This window comes from Monodon monoceros, unplaced genomic scaffold (assembly GCF_005190385.1).
Source record: "Monodon monoceros isolate NGI ecotype Baffin Bay Population unplaced genomic scaffold, NGI_Narwhal_1 Super_Scaffold_18, whole genome shotgun sequence".
NCBI classification, from domain to species: Eukaryota; Metazoa; Chordata; class Mammalia; order Artiodactyla; family Monodontidae; genus Monodon; species Monodon monoceros.
Window position 1 is genome coordinate 68,012,398 of NW_021703774.1, and position 14,362 is coordinate 68,026,759.

At 41.9% G+C, this 14,362-nt stretch overlaps 1 protein-coding gene across 4 annotated transcripts in view; it reads left to right on the top strand.

Moving 5' to 3' along the window:
- FCRL3 (Fc receptor like 3) overlaps nucleotides 1-14,362 on the top strand; it is a 40,838-nt gene that overhangs the window by 6,134 nt on the left and 20,342 nt on the right. For 3 of the 4 annotated variants that reach the window (XM_029227203.1, XM_029227202.1, XM_029227205.1), the window contains 3 exons: nucleotides 12,069-12,235; nucleotides 13,159-13,401; nucleotides 13,920-14,171. In XM_029227203.1, coding sequence (XP_029083036.1) covers nucleotides 12,166-12,235; nucleotides 13,159-13,401; nucleotides 13,920-14,171 — 565 coding nt within the window. In that variant the 5' untranslated portion in view covers nucleotides 12,069-12,165. The remainder of the gene's footprint in view (nucleotides 1-12,068; nucleotides 12,236-13,158; nucleotides 13,402-13,919; nucleotides 14,172-14,362) is intronic. The other variant, XM_029227204.1, reaches the window with a different exon arrangement.

Here is a 14,362-nt window from a genome sequence, read left to right on the forward strand (position 1 = left end):
TTTTCTTCTCTGATTGCTGTGGCTAAAACTTCCAAAACTATGTTGAATAAGAGTGGTGAGAGTGGGCAACCTTGTCTTGTTCCTGATCTTAGTGGAAATGCTTTCAGTTTTTCACCATTGAGGACGATGTTGGCTGTGTGTATGTCATATATGGCCTTTATTGTGTTGAGGAAAGTTCCCTCTATGCCTACTTTCTGCAGTGTTTTTATCATAAATGGGTGTTGAATTTTGTCAAAAGCTTTCTAGCATCTATTGAGATGATCATATGGTTTTTCTCCTTCAATTTGTTAATATGGTGTATCACGTTGATAGATTTGCGTATATTGAAGAATCCTTGCATTCCTGGAATAAACCCCACTTGATCATGGTGTGTGATCCTTTTAATGTGCTGTTGGATTCTGTTTGCTAGTATTTTGTTGAGGATTTTTAAATCTATGTTTATCAGTGATATTGGCCTGTAGTTTTCTTTCTTTGTGACATCTTTGTCTGGTTTTGGTATCAGGGTGATGGTGGCCTCGTAGAATGAGTTTGGGAGTTTTCCTCCCCCTGCTATTTTTTGTAGGAGTTTGAGAAGGATAGGTGTTAGCTCTTCTCTAAATGTTTGATAGAATTCACCTGTGAAGCCATCTGGTCCTGGGCTTTTGTTTGTTGGAAGATTTTTTTTTTTTTTTTTGTGGTATGTGGGCCTCACTGTTGTGGCCTCTCCCACTGTGGAGCACAGGCTCCAGACGCGCAGGCTCAGCGGCCATGGCTCACGGGCCCAGCTGCTCCGCGGCATGCGGGATCCTCCCGGACTGGGGCACGAACCCGCATCCCCTGCATCAGCAGGCGGACTCCCAACCACTGCATCACCAGGGAAGCCCTGTTGGAAGATTTTTAATCTCAATTTCAGTGCTTGTGATTGGTCTGTTCATATTTTCTATTTCCTCCTGATTCAGTCTTGGCAGGTTGTGCATTTCTAAGAATTTGTCCATTTCTATCAGGTTGTCCATTTTATTGGCATAGAGTTGCTAGTAGTAATCTCTCATGATCTTTTGTATTTCTGCAGTGTCAGTTGTTACTTCTCCTTTTTCATTTCTAATTCTATTGATTTGAGTCTTCTCCCTTTTTTTCTTGATGAGTCTGGCTAATGGTTTATCAATTTTGTTTATCTTCTCAAAGAACCAGCTTTTAGTTTTATTTTTCTTTGTTATCATTTCCTTCATTTCTTTTTCATTTATTTCTGATCTGATTTTTATGATTTCTTTTCTTCTGCTAACTTTGGGTGTTTTTTGTCCTTCTTTCTCTAATTGCTTTAGGTGCAAGTGTAGGTTGTTTATTCTAGATGTTTCCTGTTTCTTAAGGTAGGATTGTATTGCTATAAAATTCCCTCTTAGAACTGCTTTTGCTGCATCTCATAGGTTTTGGGTCATCGTGTCTCCATTGTCATTTGTTTCTAGGTATTTTTTTATTTCCTCTTTGATTTCTTCAGTGATCACTTCGTTATTAAGTAGTGTATTGTTTAGCCTCCATGTGTTTGTATTTGTTGCAGATCTTTTCCTGTAATTGATATCTAGTCTCATAGTGTTGTGGTCAGAAAAGACACTTGATACAATTTCAATTTTCTTAAATTTACCAAGGCTTGATTTGTGACCCAAGATATGATGAGTCCTGGAGAATGTTCCATTAGCACTTGAGAAAAATATGTATTCTCTTGTTTTTGGATGGAATGTCCTATAAATATCAGTTAAGTCCATCTTGGATAATGTATAATTTAAAGCTTGTGTTTCCTTATTTATTTTCATTTTGGATGATCTGTTCATTGGTGAAAGTGGGGTGTTTAACCCTACTATGAATGTGTTACTGTCGATTTCCCCTTTTATGGCTGTTAGTATTTGCCTTATTTATTGAGGTGCTCCTATGTTGGGTGCATAAATATTTACAATTGTTATATCTTCTTCTTGGATCGATCCCTTGATCATTATGTAGTGTCCTTCTTTGTCTCTTCTAATAGTCTTTATTTTAAAGTCTATTTTGTCTGATATGAGAATTGCTACTCCAGCTTTCTTTTGGTTTCCATTTGTATGAAATATATTTTTCCATCCCCTTACTTTCAGTCTGTATGTGTCTCTAGGTCTGAAGTGGGTCTCTTGTAGACAGCATATATATGGGTCTTGTTTCTGTATCCATTCAGCCAATCTGTGTCTTTTGGTGGGAGCATTTAGTCCATTTACATTTAAGGTAATTATCAATATGTATGTCCCTATTCCCATTTTCTTAATTTTTTTGGGTTTGTTATTGTAGGTCTTTCCTTCTCTTGTGTTTCTTGCCTAGAAAAGTTCCTTTCTCATTTGTTGCAAAGCTGGTTTGGTGGTGCTGAACTCTCTCAGCTTTTGCTTGTCTGTAAAGGTTTTTATTTCTCCATCAAATCTGAATGAGATCTTTGCTGGGTAGAGTAATCTTGGTTGCAGGTTTTTCTCCTTCATCACTTTAAATATGTCCTGCCAGTCCCTTCTGAATTGCAGATTTTCTGCTGAAAGATCAGCTGTTAACCTTATGGGGATTCCCTTGTGTGTTATTTGTTGCTTTTCCCTTACTACTTTTAATATGTTTTCTTTGTATTTAATTTTTGACAGTTTGATTAATATGTGTCTTGGCATATTTCTCCTTGGATTTATCCTGTATGGGACTCTCTGTGCTTCCTGGATTTGATTAACTATTTCCTTTTCCATATTAGGGAACTTTCAACTGTAATCTCTTCAAATATTTTCTCAGTCCCTTTCTTTTTCTCCTCTTCTTCTGGAACCCCTATAATTCGAATGTTGGTGTGTTTAATGTTGTCCCAGAGGTCTCTGAGACTGTCCTCAGTTCTTTTCATTCTTTATTCTGCTCTGCAGTAGTTATTTCCACTATTTTATCTTCTAGGTCACTTATCCGTTCTTCTGCCTCAGTTATTCTGCTATTGATCCCATCTAGAGTATTTTTAATTTCATTTATTGTGTTGTTCATCGTTGTTTGTTTGCTCTTTAGTTCTTCTAGGTCCTTGTTAAATGTTTCTTGCATTTTGTCCATTCTATTTCCAAGATTTTGGATCATCTTTACTAACATTATTCTGAATTCTTTTTCAGGTAGACTGCCTATTTCCTCTTCATTTGTTAGGTCTGGTGGGTTTTATCTTGCTCCTTCATCTGCTGTGTGTTTTTCTGTCTTCTCATTTTGCTTATCTTACTGTGTTTGGGGTCTCCTTTTTGTAGGCCGCAGGTTTGTAGTTCCCGTTTTTTTTGGTGTCTGTCCCCAGTGGCTAAGGTTGGTTCAGTGGCTTGTGTAAGCTTCCTCATGGAGGGGACTAATGCCTGTGTTCTTGTGGATGAGGTTGGATCTTGTCTTTCTGGTGGGCAGGTCCACGTCTGGTGGTGTGTTTTGGGGTGTCTGTGGACTTATTATGATTTTAGGCAGTCTCTCTGCTAATGGGTGAGGTTGTGTTCCTGTTTTGCTAGTTGTTTGGCATAGGGTGTCCAGCATTGTAGCTTGCTGGTTGTTGAGTGGAGCTGGGTGCTGGTGTTGAGATGGAGATCTCTGGGAGATTTTTGCTGTTTGGTATTTTGTGGAGCTTGGAGGTCTCTTGTGGACTAGTGTCCTGAAGTTGGCTCTCCCACCTCTGAGGCACAGCACTGACTCCTGGCTGCAGCACCAAGAGACTTTCACCCACACAGCTCAGAATAAAAGGGAGAAAAAGTATAAAGAAAGAAAGAAAGAAAGAAAGAAAGAAAGAAAGAAAGGAAGGAAGGAAGGAAGGAAGGAAGGAAGAATGGAAAAGAAAAAAAAGAAAGAAAGGAGGAAGGGAGGGAAGGAGGAAAGAAGGAAGTAGGGAAGGAGGGGATGAAGGAAAGAAGAAGATAAAATAAAATAAAGTAAGATAAAATAAAGTTATTAAAATAAAAAATAATTATTAAGAAAACAATTTTCTTTTTTAAAAACAAGAAGAAGAAAAAAAAACGGACGGATAGAACCTTAGGACAAATGGTGGAAGCAAAGCTATACAGACAAAATCTCACACAGAAGCATACGCACACACACTCACAAAAATAGGAAAAGGGGAAAAAATAATAAATTTTGCTCTCAAAGTCCACCTCCTCAATTTGAGATGATTCGTTGTCTATTCATGTATTCCACAGATGCAGGGTACATCAAGTTGATTGTGGAGCTTTAATCCGCTGCTTCTGAGGCTGCTGGGAGAGATTTCCCTTTCTCTTCTTTGTTCTCACAGCTCCCAGGGGCTCAGCTTTGGATTTGGCCCCGCCTCTGCGTGTAGGTCGCTGGAGGGCATCTGTTTTTCGCTCAGGCAGGACGGGGTTAAAGGAGCCACTGATTCGGGGGCTCTGGCTCACTCAGGCCGGGGGAAGGGAGGGGCACGGAGTGCGGAGCGAGCCTGCGGCGTCAGAGGCCGGCATGACGTTGCACCAGCCTGAGGTGCGCCGTGTGTTCTCCCGGGGAAGTTGTCCCTGGATCACGGGACCCTGGCAGTGGCGAGCTGCACAGGCTCCCCAGAAGGGGGGTGTGGATAGTGACCTGTGCTCGCACACAGGCTTCTTGGTGGCGGCAGCAGCAGCGTTAGCATCTCATGCCCGTCTCTGGGTTCTGCGCTTTTAGCCAAGGCCCGGGCCAGTCTCTGGAGCTCCTTTAAGCAGCGCTCTTAATCCCCTCTCCTCACGCACCAGGAAACAAAGAGGGAAGGAAAAGTTTCTTGCCTCTTCGGCAGGTCCAGACTTTTCCCCAGACTCCCTCCCGGCTAGCCGTGGTGCACTAACCCCCTGCAGGCTGTGTGCACACCGCCAACCCCAGTCCTCTCCCTGCGCTTCGACCAAAGCCCGAGCCTCAGCTCACAGCCCCGCCCGCCCCGGCGGGTGAGCAGACAAGCCTGTCGGGCTGATGAGTGCTGGTCGGCAACGATCCTCTGTGTGGGAATCTCCGCTTTGCCCTTCGCACCCCTGTTGCTGCGCTCTCCTCCGCGGTTCTGAAGTTTTCCCTCTCCGTCACCCGCGGTCTCCGTCCGCGAAGGGGCTTCCTAGTGTGTGGAAACCTTTCCTCCCTCACAGCTCCCTCCCACTGGCACAGGTCCCGTCCCTATCCTTTTGTCTCTGTTTATTCTTTTTTCTTTTGCCCTCCCCAGGTACGTGGGGACTTTCTTGCCTTTTGGGAGGTCTGAGGTCTTCTGCCAGCGTTCAGTAGGTGTTCTGTAGGAGTTGTTCCACATGTAGATGTATTTCTGGTGTATCTGTGGGGAGGAAGGTGATCTCCGCGTCTTACTCTTCCGCCATCTTCCCCTCGTTCCTTGTTTAGTTTTTATTTATTTATTTATGTTTTAGATAGGTAAGAAGTGGATTTATTTATTTACTTTTAATATTTTTGATTAATTTTTATTGGAGTATAGTTGCTTTACAATGTTGTGTTAGTTTCTATTGTACAGCAAAGTGAATCAGCTATACACATACATATATCCCCTCTTTTTTGGATTTCCTTCCCATTTAGGTCACCACAGTGCATTAAGTAGAGTCCCTGTTCTATACAGTATGTTCTCATTAGTTGTCTATTTTATACATAGCGTCAGTAGTGTATATGTGTCAATCCCAATCTCCCAATTCCTCCCACCCCCACCCCTTTCCCCCTTGGTATCCATACATTTGTTCTCTACGTCTCTCTGCTTTGCAAATAAGATGATCTATACAATTTTTCTAGATCCCACATATATGCATTAATATACGGTATTTGTTTTTCTCTTTTTCACTTACTTCACTGTGTATGACACTCTCTAGGTCCATCCACGTGTCTACAAATGACCCAGTTTCATTCCTTTTTATGGCTGAGTTTATTTAGAGAGATACACTTTCCATAGGCAGAATGCTATTCGCGTCTCAAAAGGCAAGACGGCCCTGGGAGAAACACACACCACAGACAGAATGTGGGCCATCTCAGAAGGCAAGAGCACCAACAGTTTGAGTTTTATTGATAAAAGGCCTCTTTTTTCCTTTTTTCCCTCTTCAGCTTCAGGTTCAACCTGATTGAGCTAATTAGGCTCAGTCTCAGGTCACTGTGGGCTGTATTTACATTTCTGATTTGTAGATTGGCAAGACAAAGACAGTTGCTTTTAATTCCCCAAAGAACTGGTCTGCTGCCTAAATGATATTAAAATATTGATTTGCCCAATTACATTTTCTTTCATTTGCTTTTTTAATATCAGCAAGAAGATTTTTCACTAAACTGGAAATCAAGAGTTCTATGTTCTAGAACTTTGGGATTCAATTTATCATGCCTTCAAAAATTTATGCACAAGGTATTCTACAAAGACCCTCTTTGTGCATGCACAAATTAAACAGAGCAATTTACCCTAGGGGCAAAAAATATTTATTATTGCTTTTATTAGTCCCTGAATGTTGGGGCCCCGTTTTTACTTTATGCTGTGTGGGCACAGGTAACTATATTGGTTTCTTTCTTTTTTAAAAAAATCAACTTTTAATTAAATTAATTATTTATTTTGGTTGCACTGAGTCTTAGTTGCAGCTCTCCAGGTCCTTAGTTGTGGCATGCAAACTCTTAGTTGCAACATGCATGTGGGATCTAGTTCCCTGACCAGGGATAGAACCCATTTCCCCTGCATTGGAAGGCGGATTCCTAACCACTGTGCCACCTGGGAAGTCCCTATTGGTTTCTTTTAGTATGTTTAATTAATACTGCCTAAGGGGCAGATTTATATGCCCTGTCTTATAATACCAGTCAGGGGAAGCATTCCTCATAGAGATGTAATGTCTATCCCACAGTACAATTAGACAAAAGAGATGTAACTATCTTATATAAATCCCATTCAAATACATCAGTTTTTATAAGATTTTATTTCAAATTTATAACTATTGTACCTTTAACTTAAGCCTCCATTAGGACCCCATCAACAAGTCTTGGTCTTACAAGGAGTCCAGAAACTTTCCTTTTTATCCCCTGGCCATTTTATCCATTTTTGTATAAAAAGCTTTGGGGTTCCCAGTGAGGGGTCAAACCAAGGGACACAGGCCCTTTTGTTAATCTTAACTTCATTAATTGATCTCACTGTTGTCCCAAGCAAATGCTAGTCAGGTATCTCAGTGTAATTTTCTTCCAGCCTTTAAATTTTGTTTCAAAATAGGGGTTAATAGAGTGCACTTTAATGTTGGGGGGACTAATTGGGGGGTCCCTTTGGTCTATCCAACCCCAGGTAGTCAAAACTTTTGTTTTAATCCTATCAAAATCCATTTTATTTATCCCATTTCCTAATAATCATCTAAAGATTTCCATTCTGTTGGGATAAGTCCCTTTAAAATTTTCACTTCGTTGGGAAGAAGTCTCTTGACTTTCCCCTCAGTTTCTTCTTATTCTCCTGTTAATCAACCTAATTAACATTAATTAAGCTAATGTTTTTATTAGCATCTGCAAGAACCACTGAAGGGAAGCTGAGACCACAAATAAGGCTTCCTAAAACATTTTTATTTGTTAGTTTTAAACTAAGAGAGGTTTTTTTTTGTTTTGTATTTTTGTTTTTGTTTTTTTTTTGCAGTACGCGGGCCTCTCACTGTTGTGGCCTCTCCCGTTGCGGAGCACAGGCTCTGGGCGCGCAGGCTCAGCGGCCATGGCTCACGGGCCCAGCCGCTCTGCGGCATGTGGGATCTTCCCGGACCGGGGCACGAACCCCTGTCCCCTGCATCGGCAGGTGGACTCGCAACCACTGCGCCACCAGGGAAGCCCTTAAACTAAGGGAGTTTTTAAGGTTACCTGTTTTACTTATGTATGTATATATATATATTTTGCATCTACCTTTTAATTTGGTATTTTCATAGGCACCAATAAAACAGCTGTTCAAAATGAGAGCTCTCTAAAAATTTAGCAATTTAGAAGTTTCTCCAATTTAAAGAATCCAATGTCTGGCCATTGATGAATAGTATCTTAATAGCAACTCAAACCAGTAAGACGCAAGAGGCAACCCCACAAGAGAGCGCAAAGAATGCAGCCTTCTTAAAATACAGAAAGTTTACTCCCCATAATAGTCTAAGAAACTAAAGGTCTTTTTTGTGCAGGTACACAAAACAAAGGTTGAGATGACAAGGCCCCTTATGGGCTGGGACTCCTTATAACAAATTTTCCTGAGAGCTGGCATAGCCAGACAAGATGACTGCTTGGAATCCCAATCTATTCAGCTGGCTGCCAAATGTACACCATATGTGTACCTTCCGGATGGCAAAGACCAAGCTCTCGAAACACGGAATAAAATGCCTAAGAAGATCAGATATAACATTTACATCTCAAAAGCACAGGGAGAGAAATGCAAGTTCCTCCTAGAAGGGCTTTTGTTCCTTTAAGGTCAAAATTTTGAAAAGATGTTTTATCAAGCTGGCTTTCTTCTAATCATTTTTAGAATGTCAAAAGAACCCTATCTTGGCCATTTTAGGGCAAGATTTCCTTTAATTCCCAATTAAACAAGTATTCAATATTTGTAAGTATAAATTCCATATGTACATAAACATGGCTGGAGTGTTAGTTGGAGGCTGGCTTTCTGATGCCCTTCATTTTACCCAGCCCAGAGGCTCAGTGTCTTTCAACTGAATAAATCCTTGTATCTTTTAACCAGGCTCCCCCAGTATCTTTAAACCGGGGTGGAGGTGATTTTGGAGAGGCAAAAGTGAGTGGTGGCATGAAGCGAGATCTTAATTCCCTGCCCAGGAATTGAACCCGGGTAGCCTGGATGAAAACCAGGAATCATAGCCACCACACCCCATGGCTCTTGCCCCCAGTGAAAAATGCATTTCTCATGGAGGTAAAAACTGTAAAAACAGGTACAAAGTTTATTATTAGAGACATAGCACAAGTGGGAGACAACACAGAGAAACAGTTTGTTTAGCAAGGCAGAGATGCACGCCCCGAGAGAAAAGGTGTGGGCATCCTCCCTAAGGAGAAGATAAAGAGGCAGTTAAGTCGTTTATATAGGGCAGTTCTTCCGGGTCTTTGTTTACCTTTGGCCAATTATCTGGCTTCTTTTTCCACACCTGACCTGCCCTAGGACCCTCCCCAACATGTGTGTGCAACTTTTTTCCAAGTTGGATTTCAGCCCAAAGGCCTATGGGGTGGCCTTAGCATCACATATTATGGGGTGGTGAGCCCTCCTTTTTGACCCTAAAGGAGACTTTCTGCCCATGTGCAATGTGTTCCTTGCCCCAAGAAGGGGAAATGTGTGACCTCTTGACCCTTTACTCAAACAAGGTTTAGCCCCTCTCTGTTCCAGCCATGACTGTTATCTTAAGGTGGCCCCGAGCAAGGGCAGCCGGGGAGGGGGACACAGGATGCTGGAACCCAGCAGATCCTCTCCTGTTATTCAGCTGTACACACCCTGCATGCATACACATACACACACAAACACACTTGCACACATGTACACATGAACAGAACTGAACACAGAGTGGAGACTCCCAGCCTGGGCGGCGTGTGGTTGGGCTTGTCAGATCACCCCTCAGCTTTTGAAGGTGTCCACAGGAGATGAAGCCTGGCTATTTACACTGTCTCTGTCATTGCTTCCATTTCGGAGAGCAAACAGGAGACTGATTTTCAATGTCTAACCTGGAGGCCATCTATCTCCTGTCCCAGGAAATGCAAACGGAAGTCTAGCTGTAAGCGTCCAGCCCGAAGCCCATGTTTTCCTGCCTCATGAAATGTAAATGGGAGGCCAGTTGTAAATGTTTAACCTGGGGCCCATCTATCTCCTGCCTCAGGGGGAGGGGGGGACAAATCCCTATTATATACCACAAAATAGAACTAACTCAGGATCATCAACCAATAATTGGGAGATCCTACAAACAATAAATGCTGGAGAGGGTGTGGAGAAAAGGGAACCCTCTTGCACTGTTGGTGGGAATGTAAATTGATACAGCCACTATGGAGAACAGTATGGAGGTTCCTTAAAAAACTACAACTAGAACTACCATATGACCCAGCAATCCCACTACTGGGCATATACCCTGAGAAAACCATAATTCAAAAAGAGTCATGTACCAAAAATGTTCATTGCAGCTCTATTTACAATAGCCAGGGCATGGAAGCAACCTAAGTGCCCATCAACAGATGAATGGATAAAGAAGATGTGGCACATATATACAATGGCATATTACTCAGCCATAAAAAGGAACAAAACTGAGTTATTTGTAGTGAGGTGGATGGACCTAGAGACTGTCATACAGAGTGACGTAAGTCAGAAAGAGAAAAACAAATACTGTATGCTAACACATATATATGGAATCTAAAAAAAAAAGAAAAAAAATAGTCAGAAGAACTTAGGGGCAAGACAGGAATAAAGATGCAGACCTACTAGAGAATGGACTTGAGGATATGGGGAGGGGGAAGGGTAAGCTGTGACAAAGTGAGAGAGTGGCATGGACATATATACACTAGCAAACTTAAGGTAGAGAGCTAGTGGGAAGCAGCCGCATAGCACAGGGAGATCAGCTCAGTGCTTTGTGACCACCTAGAGGGGTGGGATAAGGAGGGTGGGAGGGAGACGCAAGAGGGAAGAGATATGGGGACATATGGATATGTATAACTGATTCACTTTGTTATAAAGCAGAAACTAACACACCACTGTAAAGCAATTATACCCTAATAAAGATGTTAAAAAAAAAGAATATATGAAACATTATGCTGGGACTCTATAAAGCCATGGACATTATATCATGATTATATGTTTAAGTAGCTGAAAGTCATTTGTAGTCTTAATATGCATGGATGATATAATAAAGGACATGATGAACATGGGCCTTAAACCAAAATAATAATAATAATAATTGTGAGATCCGAGAACCAGGAGAGACTCACCCAAATTTCTCTAAACTCATGGAAGAGGCAAATGGGCACAAGAGGCTCTTGCTGGTACCAAGGCTCCTGATCCTCAGGCAAAGGAGTGAAGTCTGCTCTGGGTCCCTTTGTGGTCACCAAAACTATTGACTGAAAGAAAACTGCACAATGTGAAATCTGAGTTAAGTTTTATTTGGGGAAATTATTGAAGACTATAGCCCAGAAGACAGCCTCTCAGATAGCTCTGAGGAACTGCTCTGAAGAGGTAAGGGAGGAGCCAGGATATATATAAACTTTTTGCTGGTAAAACATGTAGTCAAGCATCAAAAGATTACTGCTAATCACAAAGAAGAGAAATCTCACCGATTTTAGTGCTTTTCTCTGTATGGGAAGATGCAAGAATCTGGGGTCATTTGAAACTTTCCCTTAGATATGCATCTTAACTGTCTAAGGGCCAATATATCCAAAGCCCAGAATGTTTCCTGTCTTTCTTCATCCTGAATTCCTCAGAGTACACTGTCTGTGGGCAACTACAATGGCTAATAGATTGATCACTGTAGAACTGGAACGGCAGGCAACACTTTTTTCTTTACACAAGAGATGAAGAATGAGCAGAGCTGGGTCCCAGGAAAACCAAAGCCAACAGAGCAAACCAAGTATATTACCCTTGATTCTTCAACCATTTCTTTTTCATCTCATCGGAAGCTTGGATGTTTCTTTCCACCAAACCCCTTCTAAATCCCTCACATAAACAATTATTTTCAAAATTCAGTTGAGTAAGGGAAGATCTACTGAGAAATATGACCCCGCTTCCTGAGACTTTAAGCCAGTATTTAGCCAGAGATTGAAAATGTAGGAGGAAGAGTACCCAAGTAATGAGGGGAGGAGAAACCATTTCTCCAAGGCCTTTTCTGTCTCTACATGGCTGAGTTCAGGCTAGGGAAGACAGGGGGGAATGAACTATGAAGCTGCTAAGTATTAAATAGCAAAGAGAAGAGTCAGGATTGTGGGTACAAGTCATTCATGTTTATACAATAAATTATAGGCTATTCTTTTTTGTTTCTTTGTTTGGGGACTATGGGTATCATAGAATAGGGGCAAAGAAATGGGAAGGAAAAACCGAAGAAGTGGTTGTGGCTGGGTTGTTGGAACACTTCTCAAATTGTGTAAGTGAAAAGGTTTGAAAAACATTGCTCTGTGCTAACCTTTACATCTTGGCTCCCTCACAGCTCCTGGAAGAGATCAATCAGGTCAGTTTTCCCTTTTCTCTGTTCCTCCTGGTCTCTGGGCATTGGTCCTCCCAGCCAGCACTGCCTGGACCCATAAATGAGGCCTGTGGTGATGTGCCAACATCAGTGGTATTGCTACTCCGAGGTCACACCTGTTGCATTAGTGGGTGAGCAGACCCTCCTCTGACTTCTCCAGTCTTCAGTTCTTTCCCTATTACCGAATGTCACAGTGCGGAGGGGAAGGAAATATTTGCAGAAGGAAAGGCAGAGGCAGGAGGCTGATATTGAGAGAAACTCAGATCTGATCTCCTCTATTCCCTAAGACCCCTCTGTATGTCCAAGCTGGTGCCACTATCAAAGAACATAGAAATATATCCTATTCACAGTGGAAAATGCTAAAGCCAAATCTTTATACATCTCCAAAAGAAGCTCATGTCACTACACTGTTTCAATTTCTGGTCCCATTGGTTAGTTGCAATTATATATACAAATATGATTATGCAAGCAGTCCATGCCCCTTTGTTCAAATTTTTTATATCCTGTATCAATTACTGATTATACTCACCTTAGGCGGAGAGTAGAAAAATGTTGCCTTCCCCATAGACTCTCAAATTAAGCAAAGTTTAAAAGAATTGTAAGTGAAACAAATCTTGTTCATTAGATATTAATAACCAAGTAGGTACTGGTTTTTCAGAGTCTAGAAACTGCTTCTGAGGTATATACATCGCAGGCTGACTTTTACCTTGACAGGAATGTATAGGACAAGAGCATTTCAGAATCAGCCCACCTTCAGAGGCCCTCACAGTGTTTGCCCAACTACGAATCATGTCTCCTGAACTTTTCTGAGCCCATACCAGGAACCTGAGACCTATCCCGCATGACACCTACCCACCCACTGCTACTAGGCAAAAAATGACAGAGAACAGATTCTGTCCCAGGCAGTTCCCCAAGTTGTGTCTGCTCCATTTCCAGCCCTGGTCCTAATAGGATTTAGCCCAGAAAAACTCCTAGTTGCAGCTGGGCCCTTCCTTACGCTCCACCCACCTCTCATTCACCTTTACCTGCCTTCGTCTTTCCATTTCCTATTCAGGAGTAACTCCAAAAGCTTTTCTTCTCCTCAATCCTCCATGGTCCACAAACTTCAAAAATGACAGAGTGACTCTCACGTGCAGAGATTCCCTTTCTCCAGCCCGAGGAGACATATCTTGGTATCATAATGATCATTTGTTGGATAATAAATCTGAAGAGATCCAAATACACAAGACTGGATATTACAAATGCAAGACTCGAAGATCTTCTCCCAGTGACCCCGTACATATGGATTTTTTACCTGGTGAGGAAAGAAAGGAGGGAGCCTCTGAAATTAAACCACTGGGCAGGATGTCTAAGGGCTAGGCTAATGCAGGGAGCCTAGGCAGGGCTGTAAACAGGCATGAGGATATTTGATGTATTGACCCCAGTGGGGAAAATAAGGAGATAGGACAGCAACAGGATGCTGCCTTGTCCATCCTCTCCATCCAGAGAAGTATTGGTAAGTATTGGTAGGAAGTATTGGTAAGTATTGGTAAGTATGGGGGAAGTCACCAGGAAAAAGGGACTTGTGTCTGAAGAAATGTATGGTATAAAACTTCTCTTTTAACAATATGTATGAGGATTTCTTAAGGATATTTTCTGGAAATTAGTTCATTATCCTAGGACAAGGGAGAACTGGGTTTTGGGATCATGTGGAAATGTTGATGGAGGACAGTTGCAGGTATGTATAGGATTGCAGCTCTTTCTTCATGGGCAGAAATGAGTTTGAAGAAACAAGCATCAGGAAATAAATTGATTGCATTCCTCCACTCTTTGCAGACAGACTGATCATCCAGGCTCCACACCCTGTCTTTGAAGGAGATGATGTTGTTCTGAGATGCCAGGGGAGAGAAGCAACAAGTGAAACAGTTTTATACAAAAATAAAAAAGAAATTAGGAAGAGTTATATATCAAACTTCACACTAAATTCAGTCTCCAGGGACAATGGCAAATATCATTGTACTGCTTCTAGGAAACACTTTTGGGGAATAACGAGAGACATTTCAAAACCTCTAACAATTCAAGTTCAAGGTAATGACTGCCCTCCTGTGGGTAATAGGACTTGGCAGGGAAACTGTGTGAGGATTTAGGGAGGGGCTCATCAGTGGGGATTTCATGAAAATCCTCCAGTCATGGGAGGGAGATGGGAAGTGGTTCCACCTACTTGGGTCTCTGTGTTCTGATAGCTGGTGCTGAAAGCACACGTGCATCTTTCCAGGAGC